The sequence below is a fragment of the Anabrus simplex genome, chromosome 4 (assembly GCF_040414725.1).
Source record: "Anabrus simplex isolate iqAnaSimp1 chromosome 4, ASM4041472v1, whole genome shotgun sequence".
NCBI lineage: Eukaryota > Metazoa > Arthropoda > Insecta > Orthoptera > Tettigoniidae > Anabrus > Anabrus simplex.
This window is the reverse complement of record NC_090268.1, coordinates 244,476,487-244,501,378: the sequence shown is the minus strand read 5'-3', so window position 1 is coordinate 244,501,378 and position 24,892 is coordinate 244,476,487. Positions and strand designations below refer to the sequence as shown.

The window sequence follows — 24,892 nt, the reverse complement described above, 5'->3', positions numbered from 1 at the left end:
TCATTCACTTCACCATCACACAGTTGATTCTGACAAGTACAGATATCAACAAGTCCACACACTGAGTATTCACTTTACCATCACAAGGCAAGAATTGAACAGCGTTTTGAGGCTGGCTAGTACCATTGGAATTTTCTTAGTCCCTCGTGGCGAGAATATCCTCTTCATGCACTGAAACTGACAGGTAACATATTTTTCTATCTGTACACAACCAATTAAATAATTTCTAAACTTTCCTTGCCTCCATTGATGAAATAAACCACACGTCTCGTAGAACCAAGTATCAAACACATCTGAGCTCAAGCAAAACAAAGTAGACCCTCGTAAGTCCTTGGCTTATATTTCCGTAAAGTCTGCTCTGTAGTATTGACAAGCTAGTCAAGAGTATAAAAATGTAGAAATGATAACATAAGAGCGAGTAAGTATCCGAGTCCTGTACCCCACGGCTTATAGTTCCTCAGTTCATGGAAGGGAGCATTAAAACGCATTCATAATTGGTTATTCATATGCTTGAACAACAGCTGATAGGCTCATGCCTGGCTTTCTAGAGTGCTCCACTCCACACGTGCGCAGACTGTACTGCCTTGCATCTCCTTGCTCTGTGACACGTGTGATGATACGAGAGCAGAACAGCACAAAATTGATTTTGCTTGTGGCCAAGGACAGTCCCATTGCAATAAAATATTCCCAAATGACAAGCCTCACATCTCGCGTTCCTTTCACATATTATTCCTCAAATTTCACTAAGCCTGTTAATGTGACGGAAACACTTTTTTTTTTTTTTTTTTTTTTTTTTTGTTGTAAGTAGTGAAACTTAAATTCTGGATGGCCCTTGTAGATTGGCCCAATTAATTTTTAACCTCCATACAAAGGGACTATCGATTCTGTTAAGTACAGTTATCAACAAGTTCTCACACTGATCATTCACTTCACCACCATACAGTCGATTCTGACAAGTACAGATATCAACAAGTCCCCACACTGAGTATTCACTTTACCATCACAAGGGAAGACTGACTACCCTCTAACTCACTCAAGTCAATTCTGACAAGTACAGATATCAACCAAATCCTCAACTCACTGTAACACGCACTGTAAGCCACACTTTCACCCATTAACTCCCACTGTGGTCTCTCGGCCTGTCAGCACAATATCGACAAACAGTTCTGTCCGACAGAACCCTCAGTCCCTCCAGTTCTAGTTAATTTTTAGACCTGAAAATATTAAGCTCCTTTTACTGACACTATGACATATGTTAACATCTATTGCATCGTCGCCATAAGACATATCTGTGTTGGTGCGACGTAAAGCCAATAGCTTGAACCTTGAACATCTATTGCAACTGAAGGGATATTTAACAAATAGCATAACATTATTTCTCATAGAGTTTGAGTATGGTGGCAGTGGTTGTGACTTGTATTACGGGTCAGAACAGTAAGATTTTCAGCTCTATGTTGACTGTCAGTGAAACAAATCCATAATTATTTTCTTTTCTTTTCTTTTCGTTATAGTCCATCTGGATGGGACAACATGAAGAAAATCAGCATACTGTATGAAAACATGCAGAGTATGAAGCCAGATGATTACTATCGTGATGTTATTGTGCAGCCAATCATTAGAAAGGTAACGAATGCTTACGTTGCAGTATACCATACTTAATGATAATTAGTATTTGATGACTTTTTTTCCTTTTATTTAATTAGCCTGTAACGAGAGAGTCAGAAACTCAAGCCGAGGATGAACAGTCATTCCTTGGCAAGCAGTTGCAGTTACTCCAACAGGGAACACCCACTAGTAGACAGGAGTCACCGTTACGTACACCAGTAGGAGTGCAGAAAACTGGAGATAGGCGGTCATCAGGCTCCCCTGGTGTTCAGGGCTCACCAAAAAAGGTCAGAATGATTTTTCTCAATATATTAATTTGTTTAAATCTAAAAGCAATCAGTCATTTTCATATGAAAGTTTACATCTCACTCAAGGCCCTCTAATGAATTTCCAAAGTCATACTTTGAATAATTTGTGGGAAAGTTGAGTCTTGAACTCTTTCTGCTCTGTCCATTTGCTTTTACTACTAGACAGAGCTTGCTGGAATGTTGCAACTTATAGGAAAAATCGTATTTAACTCAATACTAAATTTACATTTGTAATCTTATTTATGTACTGTAGTAGCTATGAGATGTAATCCTGTACTTCAGTTAGAAAGTTATTTTCCTATTGCTAAGATGATTATTTTGTTTGTAAATCTAAAGATTGAAATCACTCTGTTGTAAACTAATACCTTCAGGACAAATTACACAAAGAATTGACTAACCAATCAGTTAATCAATCATTGATCTGAATTTAGGATTGTCGCCCAGGTGGCAGATTCTCTATCAATTGTTTGTTTTTCCTTAAATGACTCCAAATAACTTAGATATTTATCAAACATTTCTCTGGATAAATTATTCCAGTCCTTAATTCCACTTAAGATAAATTAATCTTTTTCTTCTTCTTTTCTGGCCGTATGTGTCCCCACAATGGACACTTCCAAGTATCACTCAGGGTCAGCTCTTCTGATCCTTAGAGAGTACTCCCTGAGGTTGAATATCTCCGCCACTGGAATGCTGTTTCTATTGAAGGAAATTTTGGCTGTACGCCACCATGTTGCTCTTGGGCGCCCGCATCCTCTCCGTGGTTCTTCGATTGCAAGAGTTCTCTTAACAGGATGATCTTCAACTCGACGTTGTATGCATCCATACCAGCACAACTGCCGCTCCTCCAATATCTCACTGATATGGCCATACTAAATGATCCTTATATGCTTATTGTGCACTCGGTCCAAGAAGGCGACACCCGCTGACCATCGCAGCATTTGCATTTCTGTTACATGCATTTGCTGATCATGCTTCCTTTGCCTTGTCCAACACTCGGAACCGTGAGTGAGGGCAGGTCTAACAACAGTCTTGTATATCTTGCCTTTGAGCTTTGTAGGCACCCTCCTGTCACATATGACACCTGTCAGCAAACGCCGATTGGTTCATCCATCATTGATGCAGTGCTTCATGTCCTCATCAGTCGTCGTATCAGTGGTAATAATTAAGCCCAGGTACTTGAATTTATTCACCATTGCCAGTGGTTCAACTGCTAAAAAAAAACTGTATTAAGTGGACCTTGAACTTCCGGGTTGGCGAAGTTACAGAACATATACTCCATCTTCTTACGGCTTATTCTGGGTCTGTCTCAAAAGTTCTAAGGCTGCCTCAACCTCTTCACTTGTTTTACCAACTAGGATGATGTCTGTGTATAGAAGAATCCATGGTAGTTGTGCCATCTGTTGTTCTGTGAGATAGTTAATAACGACATTGAATAAGATTGGGCTCAAAGCTATACCTTGATGAACACCAACCTCAACAGGGAACTCCCAGAGATACCAGAACTAGACTTTACTTTTGTAGAAGTATGGACGTACATGTCCTAGATCAGCCTCACAAACTCCTCCGTAACATTTTGGTGTCACAGTGCAGTCCAAACGATTTCCACAGGAACGCATTCAAATGTTTTCTCTAAATCAGTGAAAACTATGTGGAGATCTTTGTGAAGTACTTGCTTCTCCATCATTTTCGGAGAGTTTGAATTGCATCACTAGTTAGACTCCACTTGGGCTCAAAGCTGAACCTTGATGAACACCAACCTGTGGTTATTTATGGTTCCTATTGATGTTTATAATTTTCTTGATGTGATTGGCAATGACACTTTCCCAAATTTTTAGTGTGTGTGAAGTGAGTTTTTTGCCTCTATAGCTGCCGCATTCTCTAACATCTCTCTTCTGCTTGAAGATAGGCACAAGGTAGCTTTGGCGAAATTGCTGCGGCATACGTACGCTAGCGAGGATCTTATTAAACATCTTGGGAAGCCAATCAATTCCTTCAGTACCCAGAACCTTCCGCAGTTCAGATAGAATGCCATCAGGTCTTACTGATTTGCCGTTCTTCATTTTTGACACAGCTGTCTGAACTTCAGCCGGGGTGAACATAGGTACAGGGTACTGCACAGGACATTCAGGAACCGCTATGTCCCTGGGGAATTCTTCATTTAGCAACCCAGTAAAATATTCCTGCCAACAGTTTTTGATTTCGGTTTCTTTTGTAAGAAGGTTGCCTGTTTTGTCGTTGATATATTTCTTGACAATGATATCTCTGGAATGCTTTTCACACTGGGCAGCAATCTTAAAGATTTGGCTGACACCTTCTGGAGTATCTAGGCCTTCATAGAATCCTTGAAGAGCCTGTTGTTTAGCTTTAGCCACAATCAGTTTTGCAGATTTCTTAGCTGCCTTGTATATCAACTTGAGCTGCAACTCTTCTTGGGTGTTCCTGGACTTCCACCACTCTTTGAAAGCAACTTTCTTCTTCTTTAGTGTCGCCTAGACTACTTCTTTACACCACCACGTCTCCTTCAGTCTCCCTTTTGAGACTCCCAGATGTTGTCTAGCTGTCATTGTGCAGTGCCTTTGAAGTCCTTCCCATTGGCAGTCTTCACTGAAGCCATCTTCTGAATCCAGGGTAGTGTAGGCCTTGATGTCATCAGTTAAAGGTTGAGATGTTTTAGTTTGAACCATTTGGTCTTTTGTACATATAATGTTGGTACGAAGCGTAAAGGATGTCTGAGCGTTATCTCACCGACAAGAAGCCTATGCTGTGATGTGAGAGGTTCTCCTGGTATGACTTCACAGTCAACGAATTGTTTCAGCAAGTCAAAGGACATAATCAGTGTGCCAACAGTTTTGTCATGAGTTTGAGTTTTGTATGTGATAACATGGCTTAGCTGTGTCGATACTGTTACATGGCTGAAAGCAACGGGAAACTACAGCAGTAACTCCTGAGGACAGGCAGCTCTCTGTATGAATGATGTACTAATGATAGCTTCCTCCCGGGGTTAAACAGTACTCATTCAGATCTCCGAGTAGGGTCTACACGAGAGGAGGAAGTTGCAAGAAAGTAAGGCAGCAGGTAAGCTGCTACAACCAGCATAGTGAAAGGATTATTATTGTCAAGATAGACACCAAACCAATGCCCACCTTAATAGTGCAGGTCTATATTTCTACTAGTTCAGTGGATGATGAGGATATCAAAATCCCTCAACTGGAAACAAGTATTGACTATTATCAGATTACACGTTGAAGACAGTTGAACAGTCGTTTCTTTCTTCTAGTCCGAAACCTCCATGACATTTAGGAAAGTCTTTGGCAGTCTGTCCAACATGGCCCTTGAGGTAACCCAAAGCGATTATGTGCTCGTCTGGCAGCAGCTTATGCTCATAGTTCTCCCAAAATTCCTACTTGGAGGTCTTATCGTAACCATCAATATTTGCTCCAATTTGTCCTTATGAATTCCAAATTTATCTTTGTATTATGATCTTCCTCCCCTGCGAACCATGTAACCTTGGCGCAGTGGGGAGGCTTGCGTGTCCCAATGAAGCAGTTAGCCGAGCCGCAGGTGCAACCATATCGGATGGGTATCAGTTGAGAGATCAGACTAACAAATGGTTCATCAAAAGGGGGGGTAGCAAAATTTTCCCAGGAGCAGACATGGACTCTGATCACAACTTGTTGGTTATGAAATGCCATCTGAAGTTTAAGAAATTGAAGAAGGGAAGGAATCCAAGGAAATGCGATCTAGGCAAGTTGAAAGAAAAGTTGTGTGAAAGATTGTTTCAAGGAGCATGTTGCTCAAGGACTAGATGAAAATCCTGAAGGAAATACAGTAGAGGAAGAATGGTCAGTCATGAAGAATGAGATCAGTAGAGCTGCTGAAGAAATGTTTGAAAGAAAGGAAAGATCAACTAAGAACCAATGGATAACTCAGGAGATACTAGACCTGATCGACGAATGACGAAAATACAAAAATGCAAAAAATGAAGAGGGTAGAAAAAAAAAGGACGATAAAAGAATGAAGTGGATAGAAAATGCAGGACAGCTAAGGAAGAATGACAGAAAGAGAAGTGCAAGGATGTTGAAGGTTGTATGGTCCTAGGAAAGGTAGATGCTGCATACAGGAAAATTAAGGAAACCTTTGGAGAAAGGAAAACTAGGTGTATGCATATTAGGAGCTCAGATGGAAAACCACTTCTATGGAAAAAAGACAAGGCAGAAAGATGGCAGGAACAGATCTAACAGTTGTATCAAGGTAAAGATGTAGATAATATTGTTCTGGAACAAGAGGAGGTTGTTGATACTGATAAAATGGGAGACCCAATTTTGAGGTCAGAAGTTGAGAGAACTTTGAGAGACCTAAATAGGAACAAGGCACCTGGAATCGATAACATTCCCTCTGAATTATTGGCTGCTTTAGGGGAAACCACCATGGCAAGGTTATTCCATTTAATGTGTAAGATGTATGTGACAGGAGAAGTGCCATCCGATTTTCGGCAGAATGTTGTTATACCTATTTGGTATTCTGAAGAAAGCCAGGGCTGACAGGTGTGAAAACTACCACACCATTAGTTTAGTATCTTATGCCTGCAAAATTAGAACACGTATTATTTACTGAAAAATGGAAAGACAAGTTGAAGCTGAGTTGGGAAAAGATCAACTTGGCTTCAGAAGAAATGTAGTAACATGTGAAGCAATCCTGACTTTACATCTGATCTTGGAGGATCGAAGGACAAACCCACATACAGGGCATTCGTAGATCTAAAAAAAGGCATTCGATAATGTTGATTGGACCGAGCCATTTGATATTCTGAAGGTGATCGGGATCAGGTACCGAGAATGAAGACTTATCTACAATCTATATCAAAATCAGTCTGCAGTGGTAAGAATTGAGGGCTATGATAAAGAAGCAGCAATTCAGAAAGGAATGAGGCAAGGCTGCAGTTGTTTCCCCCTCCTTTTCAATATTTATATAGAATAGGCAGTAAAGGAACTCAAAGGAATTTTGAAAGGGAATGGCATTCCAAGGAGAGGAAATCAAAACCCTGAGATTTGCCTATGATATTGTTGTTTTATCTGAGACTGCCAAAGATCTGTAGAAATTGCTGAATGATATGGATGGAGTCTTGGGTAAGGAGTACAAGATGAAGATAAATAAGTCGAAAGCAAAAGTAATGGAGTGCAGTCGTACGAAGTCAGGAGATGTAGGTAATATTAGATTAGGAAATTAAGTCTTAAAGGAAATAAATGAATATTGTTACTTGTTACTTCTAACGATGGCAGAAGTAAGGAGGACATAAAATGCAGGCTAGCACAAGCAAGGAAGGCCTTTCTTAAGAAAAGAAATTTGCTCACTTTGAACACTGATACAGGAATTAGAAATATATTTTTGAAGACTTTTGTCTGTAGCATGGCATTGTATGGAAGTGAAACACAGGCGATAACTATCTCAGAAAGAGAATAGAAGCTCATGAAATGAGGTGTTACAGAAGAATGCTGAAGGTGAGATGGATAGATCGAATCACGAAGAAATGCTGAATCGAAGTGGTGAGAGGAGGTGGCTAGATTTGAAGAGAAGAAGAGATAGAATTGTAGGACACATCTTAAGACACCTGGGACTTGCTTAGTTGGTTTTTTAGGGAAGTGTATGGGGTAAGAATGGTAGGGGTGGACCAAGATATGAATATGACAGGCAGATTAGAGCAGATGTGGGATTCAACAGTTATGTAGAAATGAAGAAGTTAGCACAGGCTAGGGTGGCACTGAGAGCTGTATTGAACCAGTCTGGACTGATGACTCGAATAACAACAACATTATTATGATCTTTCCTACCTTTAAAAGTTCCACTCAAACCTATTTGTCTACTGATATCATTCAACGCCATCTCTCCACTGACAGCTGGGAACATACAGCTTAGTTTGTAAAGGACGATCTCCTGATTTTAGGGTAGGGAATTACCGTAGTATAATTCGTAATATAAAGTAGTGAATATCATGTGAATTTGTTAAATTAAGATATAAGAACATAGTATTATAAGAAGGATTTGTGGTTAGGGAATTTGAATATATATATATCCTTATATTTGTATGACTTTTGATTTAGGTAAGAGTTTGTACACATGGTCTGTACATGGTGACAATATGGGGAAAGACTGTTGAAGATGGTTGAATTGAAAGTGTTGCAACAAGTGGCTTAGAAACCCAGGATACAGCCGGGAAGTATAGGCTGAAGATTGTTATTCATGAATGTGGATGAACATGAGTGTTCGCTTATTTGCGTACTGGCCGCTCTGTAACCAATCCGGAAGCTCCGAGTTTGAACGAGCATGCGTTGTCCAGTTATGCTTGAAGATGTGGCATGTGGACGAAGCCTATATATACGTGTGCGTGTGTGCTACGAGTTGATTATTATTACTTCTTGACGACCATTGTGGTGACTGTTGATGACGATTACCATTACGAAGTCTTTGCTGTACAAGTTCTTTACAGTTGCATTACTATACCATTACGGAGTCATGACGAGTGCATTACTCGGTAATTACAAGTTCCCGGTGAGCATTCTATGGAAGTCTTCTCATCTCGCTTTCACAAAGTAATGCAACTTAGTGTATGATTTCCATGTTATTGAAGACCATGTTGTATCCACAAAGACGCACACAAAATGCTGTCAACTTGCGTACACTGTTTTTTATTTACAATTAATTATTTACACATTAATCACACATAACCTAATCAACTGCCATCACAAACAAAACACACACTTCAACAAACCACCATCTTGAATAACTGCCTATTACCAAGTACATGACCGAGCTCGATAGCTGCAGTCGCTTAAGTGCGGCCAGTATCCAGTATTCGGGAGATAGTAGGTTCGAACCCCACTGTCGGCAGCCCTGAAGATGGTTTTCCGTGGTTTCCCATTTTCACACCAGGCAAATGCTGGGGCTGTACCTTAATTAAGGCCACGGCCGTTTCCTTCCCACTCCTAGCCCTTTCCTATCCCATCGTCGCCATAAGACCTATCTGTGTCAGTGTGATGTAAAACAACTAGCAAAAAAAAAAAAAACCAAGCACATGGAGATTGCAACCTTGAAGCAGTTGACTGCTGACTGCTTACATTAGCATGTCGGGATAAACGCAACACGTGCTCACAAAAAGAACTCCAACTAAACAAAAACTCCCCTCCACCATCAAGACCGCTTCCTTATATATGTCGCCGGGCCAAGCTTCTAGAAGGATATGTCACAGCATATTTTCTAGTAAATTCTAGAGTGCTTAATACATAGTTACAATTGGAAGGAAGGTTCTCCATAGTTCTTGTCTTACCCAGTGTTATTCTGAATATTACAATGTGTTGCATATTACTGTAGTGGATTACACATCATATATACAGGTAAAAATAAATTATATTCTATTAATTATAGGTTCTTACATTAACTAAACTCATATAAATATATACATATTGTCCCCTTTTCACTGGGCTTGCTCAGCCGGAGAACGAGAGTCTCGCGGGTGGACCGTTCGTTGTCTGGCTTTGCTTATTTTGAGGGCAGGGAAAGACAAGGACTAGTGACAATAACACAAAAATATCAAACAACAGGTTTCTGACATTTATTATCAACTAGCACTTAAACAATAACAAATTAAATTTAAACAATTCTTGATGAAAATCAAATTTTTTTCCTCTTCTCTGCCGGTTCATTCGAATACAGCATTTAATTCCTCAAAATAGCTTTGACGTTAATAATTCTGCAAATATACAGATGGATATTAGCCTACTTTTAACGAAACACAAGAAAGAAAAAAGTAAACTTTCTATGGGAGGATCTCCTCTCATAATGTCGTTAATATTTACAAGTTGAAAAATAATTCAGTCTCAAAAAGCTGTCTAAAATATCAGATCCACTTGTGTTAACATTCATTTCCTCAAATGCAACTTTACTCCTTTAGAGAACTGCATTAAACGTGATATCCATTAAATGGGAAAAATAAATAAATTTTTATTGGAAACATTACTCAAAGAAGTCCCTATCTGACTTAATTTCACAAAATCGTGCTTGTATAATAATTATTACTCTGAAACTTTCTTTAATATTCGATTGAACAAAACATGATGTCAATCTTTAACATCTGACGTCTTGAGGATTTTTAGCATTGTAAGCTTTACAATAATAATGAATCTCGTCCACTGAAGTATTTCTTATTCATTACTGTGTGATACTCTGAATCTTTCTCAACTTAATTTCAAAATAAAATTTACTGAAGGTTCAACTCTCAAAAAGTGAAATCAGCTCAAACAACGATGCTGATAACCAGGACCCAACGTAACGAACACGTGGCCGGGTCACAACCACAGTCAAAAGAAACATATCACAATTCACTGAAATTACTTCTACACACACAGCATTCACACTAAGGCACACGAGAATTATTATTATTGTTATTTACAACGAATTCTAGACTTTGAATATTATATTTTGACTTTTATCCTAGGCATCTGAATTCTCTCGACAGTATCGGGTAAAGAAAAATCCATTCACGTCTCTCAGAAATGTGATGAAGTCTGAATGATCACTTGGTCAAGGAAGATAAATTTTTTACAACGTTAGTCATGATAATATCGGCGGTTGATATCTGGAAAAATTGTCATCGACAGAAACACACATGGTACAGGTCAAATATTAGCATTCGCTTTCATGGTTCATGAGTCACAACATTATTACTCAACTCCATGTCCATCAATTAACACGTGCTCACACTTGAAGAAATTACGCCTTATCCCACACGTATTCTTCAAATAAATTCAATGAATGAATCCACAAGTCAATAAATACAGTAAATGATCCATTTGCAAGTCAATAAAACACAGTAAATGATCCGTCAAGATTCTGCCATATTCCAGGCTCATATTCATCCTAATTGAGCACACATTAACATCTTACACACAAGATCAAGCAATATTTAAACTCATAACCCTTATTCATTCATTTAACCCAAGGTGAATTAGATGTGCTAGATCTCAAATTTGCGTAAACTAGGGTTCACCAATATGCCAGATGACACTAACACACCTTAATCATACGAGAAGAAAATTTTTATATAGAAATCCAGCGTAACAAACATGCCGTAAATCTGTCCCACACGACTTCCAAAAAAAAAATATTTCAAATTAAATTATTAATTATCGGTGAGGACAATGATTTTTAAATTACACTAGACTATTAAATGAGACAGAATAATCGTAGAAGACACACACACGTTCTAGCTAATCACTCACACACACATGACAATACTACCATATCCCATGTGAAGGAAGGATGAAAATACTCAAGACTACTGCAAGACTAGAAGAAATATTACCACTAATGAATAAGTAAGCATTATTTCTACAAAGATGAACAGATAAACATTAGAAAAATGGTACTTAAATGAATGATGAAACTGGATCTCTGCCAGTGATCTGGAATCTCTGGATTACATGTAGTGGATTATGCGCTCCCGTTGCTATTTCCCCATATCAGAAGTCGCCTACATTGTAACACACCATTGTAGCTGTGATGTTCAATGCAGAGTTGTGGTAGGTCTTCTCTTCAAAGTGTGGTAACATCTTGAGGCACTCGAATCAACACGTTGCGATCTTCTTTCTTCTGACACAGTAGAAGCTGAAACTAACAAGCAATTTTAGAAGATATTCTGCACACACACGCGCGATGAGTTTAAAGATGAATGACACGTAACTTTTCCTGTAAAATCTGCCAGACTCGTTGACTAAGGTGTTAATGAAGGTAGTTGATTTGCACTGCCGAATAGAAATATTTTACATCCAATGATGGAGTGTAAGTCAGAGCTCGGCAAAAATCCGTAAGTAAGAGTATGAGAATCAGAGAATCAGAGAGTGTTTCTTCCTGAAACTGGGGTATTTAAGCAGTTCACAATGAGGGTGCATCACCACAGTGGTTCGTAATTGGTCGTCAACGTGCAGCTGATAGGCTTTTACAATTCTATAAAGTACCTTTCATTTGAAGACTTGGACATGCGTAATTCAGATCGAAGCGACCTTGACTTCTTTTTGTAGGTCATATGGGACAGCTACAGCTCGATTAAAAAAAAAAATCAATACTCTGCTCCCTCGTTGGTAGGACCGGTTCTGTACAAATGAGAACGTCTCTACAACACAGGATCGGAAAAATATTGCCCGGGCTAATGAAATAATAGCCTTGTACATGCAGACACAATAAATACTTATTGTAGGCCAAATTTAAAGGGGACAATATATATATAGCACATGTTTCATGACATAACCTCACAAATAACACAATCGTAAATAATAATAATAATTATAATTATAATACCAATACTAATAAGTGGATGTAAACGCTTCATAGCCATACCTCACAAGTCAATAATAATGAGAATAATAATAATAATAATAATAATAATAATAATAATAATAATAATAATAATAATAAAAATTTGAGCTCAATATTGGCATTATTTACCCATGCGTTAAAGAGTATTGTTTTCAAGTTATATTAGTTTATCACAATTGCATCAACCAGGACTAAAGTTAGTGTGGACTAAAGCCGAATCATCTTCAGACTAATGGGAAAAGCCATCTATGAACAAGAAAAATGTTCATTTGCTCTTGGTACATAGTTGATACAACCTTAGTCTGGATTAAACACGACTTAACAGCACCCTAAATTTTAATGTCACCTGGATGATTATTATAATGGAATATTTGAGAAAATTACTCACAGTAAACTTTAATTACATTAGGTCGTGATCCGTATTTATGATATATACCAAAGTGATGTCTAGTACAGAACAAAAATGGCCAATCAGACACCAGTGGGATCCGAACCCACAATCTTCAGATTCTGCGACAAATGCTTTTACCAGTTGAGCTATGATGCCTTGGTCATATTTATTCTGTTGGAAAGGATCTAAGCTACAGGTCCAGCATTACTGCCGTCACGACTGTAGAGTGCATGCAAATTGTCCATTGTTGGCCATATCAATGAATATTGAATTTTCACGACCATATACCTTATACCTTATACTCTTCATATAATACCGAAGAGATGTTAACACATTGACGACCGGCCCCGGAGATGTCCGTTTTTACGCACGGGTATCGTCTGTAGCTCATTGTGCTATCTGTTGGCTATAATTTTAACTACTTTCAATCATGTCATGGAGTAGGGCATAGATTTTAGTGTCGATGTACTTTTTATTGTACGATCATTGTAGCCATGGAAACTTTGTATATACACGGGTATTCTCACTTGCCGAGAATCATTGTACAAGATGGAGCGCCCATGGCAACGTGCCCTATATGACGACAAACTATTTCAACATTTACATGCAGATTCATTAACTGATGTGCCACGTGAGTAATGAGCACTGAGAATTCTCATAGTTTCCAGCTGACGGTAGGTGACAACCTACGAGAATTCTCACTTTCATGCACTTTGTATTTTCTTGATTATTGATTAAATTGTGCGCGAGATTATGAGTTCCAAATGGTGTAGTGTTGGAATATAAATTATTGCTGCGTCTTTCTTTCTTTAAACCTCCATGTACTTAACAAAATAATGTCTGAAAAGTAGAGCTATTTCCTGAAGCACCCGTGCTGATGTCAACATGGCATAGCGTATTCAGTTGCCGACGGCGTCTGATAATTTGATTAATTATGTACAGAACGGTTATAACAGGTACTGAGTGACAGTGAATTAGATATTTCTAATGATTAACGGTTAACACTAAACGGGGATTAGCCGTAAAGAGAAATCCTTCCATACTTGAAAACAATGAGTATACGAGTGGCACAAATACGGCATTCACACTACACTGTGCTTAGAAAGACTATTGAATGGAGCCACAAACGGTATTGCTTTGAAAAGTATCACAACATACAGACTACGAAGCAACCTATTGAGTACATGTTCCAAGTTTGAGGTCGATATCTTGAATACACTTTGAGTTACAGTAGTTTGAGTGCAGCATTGTAATTTCTTTCTTGGAGGCTTGAACTATCCGGTCTGCATGGGGTAGCAGCCTCCGTTCGGTACCCGTCGTCAATGTGTTAAGTATAGAACAAAACTGGCCAACCAGACACCAGCAGGATCCTAACTGTAATGTAAACAGTGGTAAGATGGGAATGTTATAGAGTGGAAATGCTGAAGGAAAACAGTGCAGGATTCTCTAGATTTTCTCCCAAGGAGAGCAGAGCATGCAGCGCAAGACACAAGCCCAGTCACCGATGTGAGCGGCAGGGAAAAGTAACTGACTGCAATAGAGAGTCCAATTAAATTATCTGTTTACAACTTAACTCTTCACAAAGCTCAAATTATTGAAACAAAGGTAATTAATAGAAATTGAATGGAAATTTATTAACACTATGAGAAATATGATTCTAGCATGTGCGGTGAAAATAAGCTAATTGCCAAATGGAGAATATAAACCATCCAGCACATAACAATTTAACACCCAGACACAGAATTAAAAGGAAGTAATGACAGTTTTAAATATTACAATCTCACAACATTACGACCACCGTATAGCAAAGGTGTGAAAGATAATTCAATTTGTAAGAAACAAAGGGGGAAGAGAATTTCTTATTTCAACAAAATTTCAGAAATTCAAGCCTAAATAAACCTCAGAATTTCAGCAAGAACTATTTTTTAAACCCACAACAGGGAGTTATTAAAACACGCACCACAAAGATAAAATGGTAGAACATTCTCAATTATCGGTCACACAAGGCATCCAAAGTCCAGCTCAGCAAGAGTCCAATCAACAACTTGGGCTCATTTGGTCCCATTCAGAAGCAATGGGGAAAAATTCATACGCAACTATACCAAGCCCTATTATCAAAGGTGAAGTGGTTTCCTAACCAAGCTTATTGAAGAGAACAAGATTTTCACATTTCTTTCCTTTTGGATAGTTCTGTTTCTAAGTTTGCTATATTTTAGAGTATTAAAAACCACCATAAAAGAGAGAGTAAGTTTTTTTTCATTTTGATTTGATTGCTAGAGACAAGACAGTTGTCCTTCATTGGATTATGTTTGTGACACGAATCGCTGCAGTACTCAGCCCAGCTGCCTTATAACCGTGAGACAGCATGGCCAAAAAAATTCTATAGTGGAAGTTTGAGTAACGAGAACAACTGTTGGCAAAAAAAGTTTGTCAGCTCCAAGAGCCACAGCATGTGAAACATGCTGTGCCATGATTAAGAAAGCCCCCTGCTCACCTGACCTGTTTTGATGGTAGCACAACACGACGGGAACACAGTTTTCTCTCCTGGATGAACCACAATGTGATGCTGAATGGTTTTAACATCTGCTATTACCTCTCTACGATTTTTATTTATGAAAGTAGGTTTATTTCCTAGGTTTAATATTATCAGTTCTATTGTCCGACTTGTTGGCTGAATGGTCAGCGTACTGGCCTTCGATTCAGAGGATCCCGTGTTTGATTCCCGGCTGGGTCAGGGCTTTTAATCACTTTTGATTAATTCTTCTGCTTGGGGACTGGGTGTATGTGTGCGTCCCATCACTCTCCTCATCATATTCAGACAACATACCACACTACCAACCACCACAGAAACATGCAATAGTGCTTACATCTCTCCATATAGGATTGGCGTCAGGAAGGGCATCCGGCCGTAAAACAGGGTGAAATCCACATGTGCGACACAGTTCGCACCTGCAACCCCACAGGTGTAGGAAATGAAGAAGACCCCACATGGCACTACAGCCCTTGAAGGGCCTTGGCCTACCAAGCAACCGCTGCTCAGCCCGAAGGCCTGCAGATTATCCTCTCGGCCGTTTTTCTTGGCTTTCTAGACCGGGGTCGCTATCTCACCGTCAGATAGCTCCTCAATTCTAATCATGTAGGCTGAGTGTACCTCGAACCAGCCCTCAGGTCCAGGTAAAAATCCCTGACCTGGCCAGGAATCGAACCCGGGGCCTCCGGGTAAGAGGCAGGCACACTACCCCTACACCACGGGGCCAGCACAAAAGAAGAAGAAAAGAATATTATCAGTTCTGTTCTGATAATAAACTCTAGTAAGGACTCATCTCTTGCATTGCAGTTAGTACTGCCCCATGCAATGTGATGTGCATTTGCATCTGCTCTGTATACTAGGTGTTCACCTTTCCTCTTTGCTTTGCAAATTAAATCTTCAACATCTCCCGATGGAGTCGTATGAAAGGTACACAGAGCCAATTGTTATTTCTCTGGGACCTTCTCAATTTCCAGGTTTTATCTTGGCCGCCACTAGATCCCTTGAACAATTTTCCTGTAACAGAAGGCATTTTAATTTCTTGCTCACAAGTAAACATGTTCTGGGCATATCCGATGTGATATCGTACATTAGCTTACCTCCAGATTCCGCCAGTCCTGGTACTCTGCCCTTAACTACCCATGGCTCTTATTGCCTCGGACTTGAACTTCCTGACGAAATTGGCAACAGCTGCTTTTTTATGTTGAAGGTTGGCCTGAAGAACTTTCAGCACCATCCTTGCCAACGCCAGGTTTTGTTTTTCCCTTAATTACTTGGAATTTGATATGCCCTAGTCCAAGCTTGGCCTTAAGGCCTTTCTTCTTGAGCTCTTCAAAATTTCTTTCATTAAGGGCCAAAACAATTGTCCTTCTTGTGTCATCCGTAGTTGTTGCCTTCATCTTGTCAAATGGAGGTGGAAACTTGGTGATGACCTTTGTAGTATTCAGCACCTTCTTAGCTTCTGCCACCTCCAAATTCTCCCCTTTCCAAGGGTTGCAATTGGCCACTGTCTGTTCCAACCAACTTTTGATTTCCGGATTTGCGCAGATCGGTACCATTGCTCCATTTTCCAGCCTTGGAGACTCAAGGAAGCCTGGAAGACACCCATCCGACAGCATTTTCATCTGCGCTATCAGAACAAATTATAACTCTTTCACGTCTTCCCCGTTCAGTTTCCCATCTGAAAAGGTTTTAGGTATTATGGCTACCTTGATTGAAGTGAGTCTTTCCGAAAAGGACATGACCATTTCTTCTTTCTGTCTCTTGGTGGGCAGTATTGTAGCCAAACTTGATGGCGTACTATCCTCCAACCTTAGCCTTTTGGGCGTTGCCGGAGGGATAGCCTCTCGCCGATCCCTGTTCCTTGGCTTCTTCTCTGTCCAAGTTCTAGCCGCCATTTAAGCTTCCTTCCTTGCTCTCTTCCTTTCCTTATAGTATGCACTGTTGTGTGGTGGTCTGTCAGTATGTAATCTGTTGATTTTTTATGCAGAAATCTGCAACTCTATCTCTACGGACATTCCTGATTTGCTTGTGGTAGCAGTCTGCTCACTGAAGCATCTTTTGCCATTGTTTTGTGTTGGGGATAGCCTGTCTTACTGGGACTACTGTCTCCAATTTTTCATCTTGGGCTTGCTCCTGGATCTGCTCTGCTGGAGCTTCCATGGCTTACGTTGATGTCGGAGTTTTTGAAAATGATTCTTCTTTAGCTTCCATGTTTGAATCATCATAGGGGTTTTGCTCCTTCTAGGGTCCTGAGCGTTGTTCTCACCATCCATGATGAGGCATACAGCCAGACATTGTCCTCCTGCAATTCAGGCTCTCCGTAGCAGAAACCACGCCCCTCAGTCGTCCGTCCAACAGTCCATCCCTGTCCCGAACCTAGCCAGATTTGTTACCCCTTCAGTAAGCCTACTCACGTGGTTTCCACTTGGCATTCCCATGACAGAGTTCACAGACATTAATTTCCCCCAGGTTGGGTTTGCCCCTTTCCCAACCCGCAGCTAGTCCAGGCTACGTAGAGCAAAGTGATGTGTCGGTTCCAGCACCCTGCAGTGCGCCTTCACCTCAGTCACCAGCACCACTTCACCTGAACCACCGTATCACCCATGCGGAGGAACCATGGATGCCTCTCTAGCATGTGTGGACAAGGTTTTCACTTCCAAGCCTTGTCTTAGGCTAGTAACAATCATAATGCCTCTAGATGTTTTCTGGCAATACTTGTTTTTGGTCCGCAAAAGGTATTTTATTTCCCTCAGACCCTCCAGACAAGTCCAGCGAGCACCCCTATCCGCCACTTGGGATGCGCCCGATAGGGGAACAGGTAAAGAAAACCTTCATTGGTATTCATGAGTTACAAGTAACAGATATGAAAGTAGCTGGAATGATCGCTGGTGTAAACAGGCGGGAACAATAGCGGAAGGGTATTTGGAATGTGGAGGTGAAGACTAAATGAGGAATGAACTTGATTTACGGAGCTGTATGCATAAACTGGCTTCAGTGGTTGTAAGACAAATTGAGAAGGATAGGTTCCTTAGGAGAATAATGGACTCAGTCATGGAGGGTAAGAGATGTAGAGGGAGACGAAGATGACAGTGGTTAGACTGTGTGTGTAATGATTTGAGTATAAGAAGTATGGAACCAAACAAGGTCACAGAACTAGTTACAAATAGAGGATTGTAGAGGCGTTTAGTAATATGATAAGGGGTTTGAAGACTGAACATTGAAAGGCATAACAGTCTATAATGAAATTGTATGCATGTGTACCGTATTTACGCGAATAATCCCTGCATATTTTGTTAAAAAATTTGAGGCACAAAATTGGGATGTGGGTTTTATTTGCATCAAGGTTGGCAACATCTCCTGGTTCACATAGTTTTTGATGTTGGGTGTACAGTTATGATTTGTGTAACCACAGATGGAAGAAAACTGACCCCCTGTCATATTTAAATGGAATACAATTCAGACTTTTAATTCAAAACTGCCTTACATTTAAAAAACATAGTTTTTACATAGTAATTTAAATTTGAATTTTCTCGGCGTCGCGATAGAATGCGTCTTCCGAAACGTGCAGGGGTAGCTTTCCACGCTTTCATTCGCTTAGGTGTGTGTACAGTGTATTTCATGGTTGCTAAATTTGAATGAAATCGCAATTCGTTTGTATTCAGTGTTTTAAAGAACGCCACAATATCACGTAGCAGGCAGAGTCCGGAGAAACAGAATCAGCGAACACTGGCGATGCTGACAGTTGACAAAAAAGCTTGGCTCATAATTATAATCAATTTGTATGCACCGAACAATATTGTCAATGCTGATGAAACAGCATTTTTTTAAAATGCCGAGATCAAACGAACTTATGGTTTTAAAGGAGATGGGGACACTGTATTGTGTTGCAATGCAGACAGAAGCAAAAGACTTCCTCCCCTCGTCATAGGAAAGTTCAATAACCCATGGTGTTTCTGTGCAAGTACAAGGCATCAAAAATGCAAACAGTACAGTAATCCAAAAAATAAGGCACTTGCACAGGGGAGCCAGCATAATCTGTCCTCGTGTTTGAATCTATTTTCTTTCATTGCATGAGGTTATATTTGCAAGTGAGTTATCCAAATGCATTGTTTGAATACTGTAACTGCGCCTTGTTGGATACATTTAGGAAATAGTTTTCTTCCATGGCAGTTGAAAGGTTTAAAATGTGAATCAGTGTTAATTGCATGCAGTAACGGGTCTTAGAATATTTTGTGACGCAGCAAGGGTTGGCATTTCTGAAGTATATGTTGGCGGTTAAATCAAAATCACATCATTCGAAGTCCTAGTTTTGCGTCCCTGCGATTTCGAATTAACAAGGTTTAATTGTGTTGCAAAACTAACTGACATGTTCGCAGGTGTGTGTGTTCCAAGTGTTTACATTGCAGGAAAAGAATTATCCACCATTGGTCGTGTTCTCCGAGTAAAAGGAGATCGCGTGTGAGAAGTGTTTTAGACGTGGAGTGTGACTAATTTTTTAATTGATTTTGGATAGGATTGTAGTGATGTAAGAGACAATGAATCCTACAATCTACAGCGAATCGAGCCTATTATAAGTTCAGATTAATTAAATACCTGTCACGTAAGAAGGCCTACTTGCTAAGTTTCATGGCAAATATATTTTATACCAGTGATAATGCATTTTATCATCTCAAATATGTTCAGGTAAAGTAGCTATATCCATCATGTTCACATTTGCGTAAAGACCGCATAGAACTTGAAGAGTGATATGAAATGTTTGTTTATGCCTACATTACTCTTTCGCTGGATGGAATTTTAGTTCATTTAATTTTTTTCTAAATTATCCTTCCTAAAACTCTGGTGCAGGGATTATTCGGCGGTGGGGATTATTCACGTAAATACAGTCATTTTTCCTAAATGTGTATCTGTAATTCACTTATATCCCTTCAAAACTGCCAACTGATGAGCAGTTGATCAGTTACTGGATTTGTATTGTTTTAGGAATTGAACTTGCCCTTTTTTTTTTTTTTTTTTTTTTGAACAATATAAGAAGAATCTTGCTAAGCATAATGGCTGACAAGACTTTCAAGTGCTGTACCCAAAGTAATCATCATGACAGAAATATCAGTTAACTTAATGTAAAGAAATAGCAACTGGAAGTCAGTCAACATTTTTAATTCTTATTCCCTTCTTCAAGGGAAGGATTGTTGCTTGTGCCTTTCAGATAACATTAACAGGATGAAAACACAAACAAATTCAACTGAAAGCAGTGGTGCAAGTTTACCAACTTAAAAAATGTGCTTTATGAGGAAAACATAATATTTCTCCCAAACCTTATCAAATGGAGCTAAAATGATACTATTCATCCACTGGTGACTTGTTAACCACTAGCACAGTTATTCTCCTTAAGAAATGAACAGTTAGTTAGATCCTAGGTCTAGGCCCAGCACATTGTTATTTGATTTATTGACCATTAAAATAGCTGTGTTTACTTTTAAAATTAAGAGGAAATAATCCTTGGGCTATAGAATATAATTCCAGCTACCCTTCTATCAGTTTAAAATGTGCATATAAAATTATGTTTGTGGTTGCATGTGTTAAAAAAAAACAAAACAGGGGGGAGTGTTGTTCTGCAGTTCATTTTGTTGTTGCATAATTATGCCGTACTTAGAAGTTTGATTGTACCAGCTTAGCTGATGTGTTGGCCTTCTTCTCCTCCCAAAATCTCTTCATCCTCTCGCTGAGCTTCTTTCTTCGTTCTTCTGTCCAAGTTATAGTGGCTCTGGTGTTTGGTTTTTCTTCAAACTGGTGATTGTCGATTTTTGTTTTGAATTTACATCTTTCCTGTACAATGTCTTCCGAGATGTTGATTTTCTGGAGATCTGTTTCAATTTCACGAAGCTAGCTATTCTTGGTTTTAGATGAAAGGGCAGGTTGACAATTCCTTTAGTTAGTCTATTACTGTTCATTCTGTCTGACTTGTTTCCTGAATGGTCAGCATACCGGCCTTCGGTTCAGAGGGTCCTGGGTTCCATTCCCGGCCGGGACGGGGATTTTAACCTTCATTGGTTAATTCCAGTGGCTAGGTGGCTGGGTGTTTGTGCTGTCCCCAACATCCCTGCAACTCTCACACTACACATAAAACTATCCTCCACCACAATAACACGCAGTTACCTACACATGGCAGATGCCGCCCACCCTCATCGGAGGGTCTGCCTTACAAGGGCTGCATTCGGCTAGAAATAGCCACACAATATTATTATATACGGTTCACTCTGATAATGTGTCCATAAAGTTTCAATCGTCTTTTCTGAAAGAGTGAGATATTTTTTTCAGAATGACAGTATATTTGCTGAGGTGATTTTTTCCCCCCAGATTCCCTCTATACAAACTGGACCAAAAATTTTTCTTAAGATTTTCCTTTCCTGCTTCTCTATGTCTTTGGTTAGAGACTCGCCACCACTTATTAAGGTTTCTGAAGCATATAACGCTTCAGGTTTGATTACTGTATTATAGTGTCTTAAGTTTTGCTTTCCAAGATATTGATTTTTTATTGTACATGTTCCAAGTGATCCTGTAAGCTTTCTGCAATTTGGAATTTCTCTTTTTATTTGCTTCGCAGTTTAAACCAGTGGGCTGAATAATTTCTCCCAAATATTTGAATTGATTCACCTGAAAGATTTTGCCGAATTTAGTTATCATAAGTTGTCCATCTAAGTATCGTGAAGCTCCTTCCATGTATTGAGTTTTCTCATACGAGATTTGAAGTCCCATTTTGATGGCAATTTCATGTCATTTTTCAGTGGAATGAATTGCTTCTTGCTTGTTACAGGAAAATACGGTATTGCTATGTCATCCGCAAAGGCCAGACAGTGCAAGTTAATTCTGATATTTAAGTGGTCTGCCAAGGGTTATTCCTTTAATTTCCTTTCCCCAGGTCATGATTAATTTCTCAAATACGAGATTGAACAGTAATGGAGATTATCTGTCTCCTTGACGGACCCCGATGTTAATAGTAACAGGCTCAGTATTTCACCTAGGAATTTAACTTTTGAAATAGTGGCAGTTGACACAAGTCCAATAACAGGTATAACTTGAAAACAGTGTTCTCTCACCCATGGGTAACTAATGCAGATGTTGAGCTTGAATTATTATTATTATTATTATTATTATTATTATTATTATTATTATTATTATTATTATTATTATTATTATTATTATTACTTGTAATGTATAACTATGAAGTGTTTACATCCATTTACTATTAGTATTATTATTACATCAAATCAAATCAAAATCTCTTTATTTGCAAATGAGGTGTCTACCTCGGTGGCAAATGGTACACTAAAATACATTATTGTCAAGCACTAAATTTTAAATAAACAAGAGAAGAAAATTTTTTTTTCTAGAATACAATAATATACAATTTATGCTAACAATTTTTTTCTATTAAACAGATCATCCTTAATAAATTTATATTGTTTACAAAATTCTTCTTATAATATCTCCTATACTTACAAACATAGTCAACTCATATACAGTATGTGGAATTCAAATAATACTATGCACCTAGTATGAGATTAAAATTTACATTGCATTTATTTACCTTTCTTTTCCCATTTTGGAACCTAAGTAGCATAACGACCTGCTGCGTCTTAACCAGAGCCCCCTTTTTGCCACCACTTTTCAGAGTTCCTGAAGGGCCTTTACAGCTACCGCAGCGGTCCCAGGGCCCTCGAAGTCCCCACTGTACTTCACCCCTACAGGCAGTCCCCTACTTTGGCTCTCCGAACTCCATGGACCAGGGGATGGAATTAATTTCTTTTTTAACACACATTTTTTTATTTACAATAGCCTGCACTGGTCGAATGCCCTCTAACATTTCATTTATTTTCCCTGATGCTGTTTATTCTCTTCTTGAATACCTGTACAGATTTTGGAAAAGGATCAAATACTACCCCTGGTAAACTGTTCCACTCCTTCACTCCCTTCCCAGTGAATGAAAATTTACTCCAGTCGCTTCTGCTAAAATTCCTTCTAATTTTATACTTGTGGTCAGTTCTGCCAATATAATTATTTTCCAACTGAAGCCTCTCACGGATTTCTCCCCATGCTTCTTCTCCTGTATAGGCTCTATATAATCCGATAAGTCTAGTTTTCTCCCTTCTCTTACTTAAAGTTTCCCACCCAAGTTCCTCTAACATTTTTGATACACTACTGTTTCTCCTGAAATCCCCTGTTACAAATCTTGCTGCTTTCCTCTGCACACTATCTATTTCTTTTATTAGGTATTCTTGGTGAGGATCCCAAACATATTTGCATATTCCAATAATGGACGAACCATACTTAAGTAACTTTTTTTCTTTTAATTCTTTGTTGCATCCTTTAAGTAGCCTCAGTGGTGGTGGTGGTGGTGATTATTGTTTTAAGAGGAAGTACAACTAGGCAACCATCCTCTATATAACACTAATCAGAGGGAAAATACGGAAGGGGTCCGACACTTCGAAAAATGAAGATATCGGCCAAAAGTAGACAAGGGCCACGAAGGGCGTGAAAATGAAAGACTCCCTAGCCCTCGCAAACCTAATAGCGTCGGGGTCGGAAAAGAACAAGGGTTGACGAAGAGAGGTCGGATAGAATAGATGAAAGTGAGGAGCCTGACACAAGTAAGTGGAAGCAATGCCAGGACTCAGCTGAGGGCCCCATGGTCGCCAACCCACGCTCCAAAGTTCAAAGCCCCTGGGGCATTAAGTAGCCTCATTATGATATGTAACGATCTGTATGCTTTCCCAACAATGTCATCAACATGACCCTTCCAGTGCAAATTACTTTCAAATCTCCCTCTAAGTATTTGCACTTGCCATCTTTTGGGATAACTACCTCATCCAAAGTATATTCAAATTCAGTTTTAAAGCCCTGTTTGTAAATGTTGTAACAGTTGATTTGCCTCCATTAACCTTCATATTATTTTCTTCAACTCACTGTTGGATACTTTCAAGGTCCCTTTGTAATTCTGAACAATCCTCAATGTTATTTATTTCCCTATAAACAATTATATCATCTGCATACAATCTTATTTTTGATGTTATATTGTTCCCTAAGTCATTTGTGTATATTAAGAAAAGTAACAGACCGATTATACTACCCTGTGCGATTCCCTTCCAAACTTTCTCTTCCTGTGATATATTATTTCCTACTTTGACTTTCTGAACCCTTGAATTTAGAAATGTTCTTATCCAACGTATAACCCTTACGTCCAATCCTATTCCCTCCAATTTCTTTAATAATATTCCATGTTCCACTCTATCAAAGGCTTTGGAAAGATCTATGGCTATGCAATCTAACTGGCCTCCTGAATCCAACTGATCTGATATATCCTGCTGAAATCCCACCAGTTGTGCCTCACAAGAAAATTTCTTTCTAAATCCATACTGGCTCCTCATGAACCAATTTTTATCATCACATATCCTTCTGATGTACTTTGCTATTAAACTCTCCAGTATTTTACAAACTATACTGGTCAGGATTATTGGTCTGTAGTTCTCTGGTTTCCTTTTATCACCCTTTCCTTTATAAATTGGTATTATTATAGATTCCTTCCATTCTTTTGGTATTACACTATTATTTATGACATAGTCAAAGAGAAATTTTAAATAAGGCACTATGTACCACTCCATTGTCTTTAATACCTCCCCAGTAATTTGATCACTTCCT

At 39.1% G+C, this 24,892-nt stretch overlaps 1 protein-coding gene across 3 annotated transcripts in view; it reads left to right on the top strand.

Annotated features, from left to right (window-relative positions):
- Positions 1-24,892, top strand: part of Dlic (dynein light intermediate chain) — a 316,288-nt gene that overhangs the window by 220,801 nt on the left and 70,595 nt on the right. For all 3 annotated transcript variants that reach the window (XR_010859834.2, XM_067145474.2, XM_067145473.2), the window contains exons 7-8: positions 1,512-1,623; positions 1,704-1,892. Coding sequence is in view for 2 of the 3 variants with exons in the window: in XM_067145474.2 (XP_067001575.1) it covers positions 1,512-1,623; positions 1,704-1,892 (301 nt within the window). In the remaining variant the exon portion in view is untranslated. The remainder of the gene's footprint in view (positions 1-1,511; positions 1,624-1,703; positions 1,893-24,892) is intronic.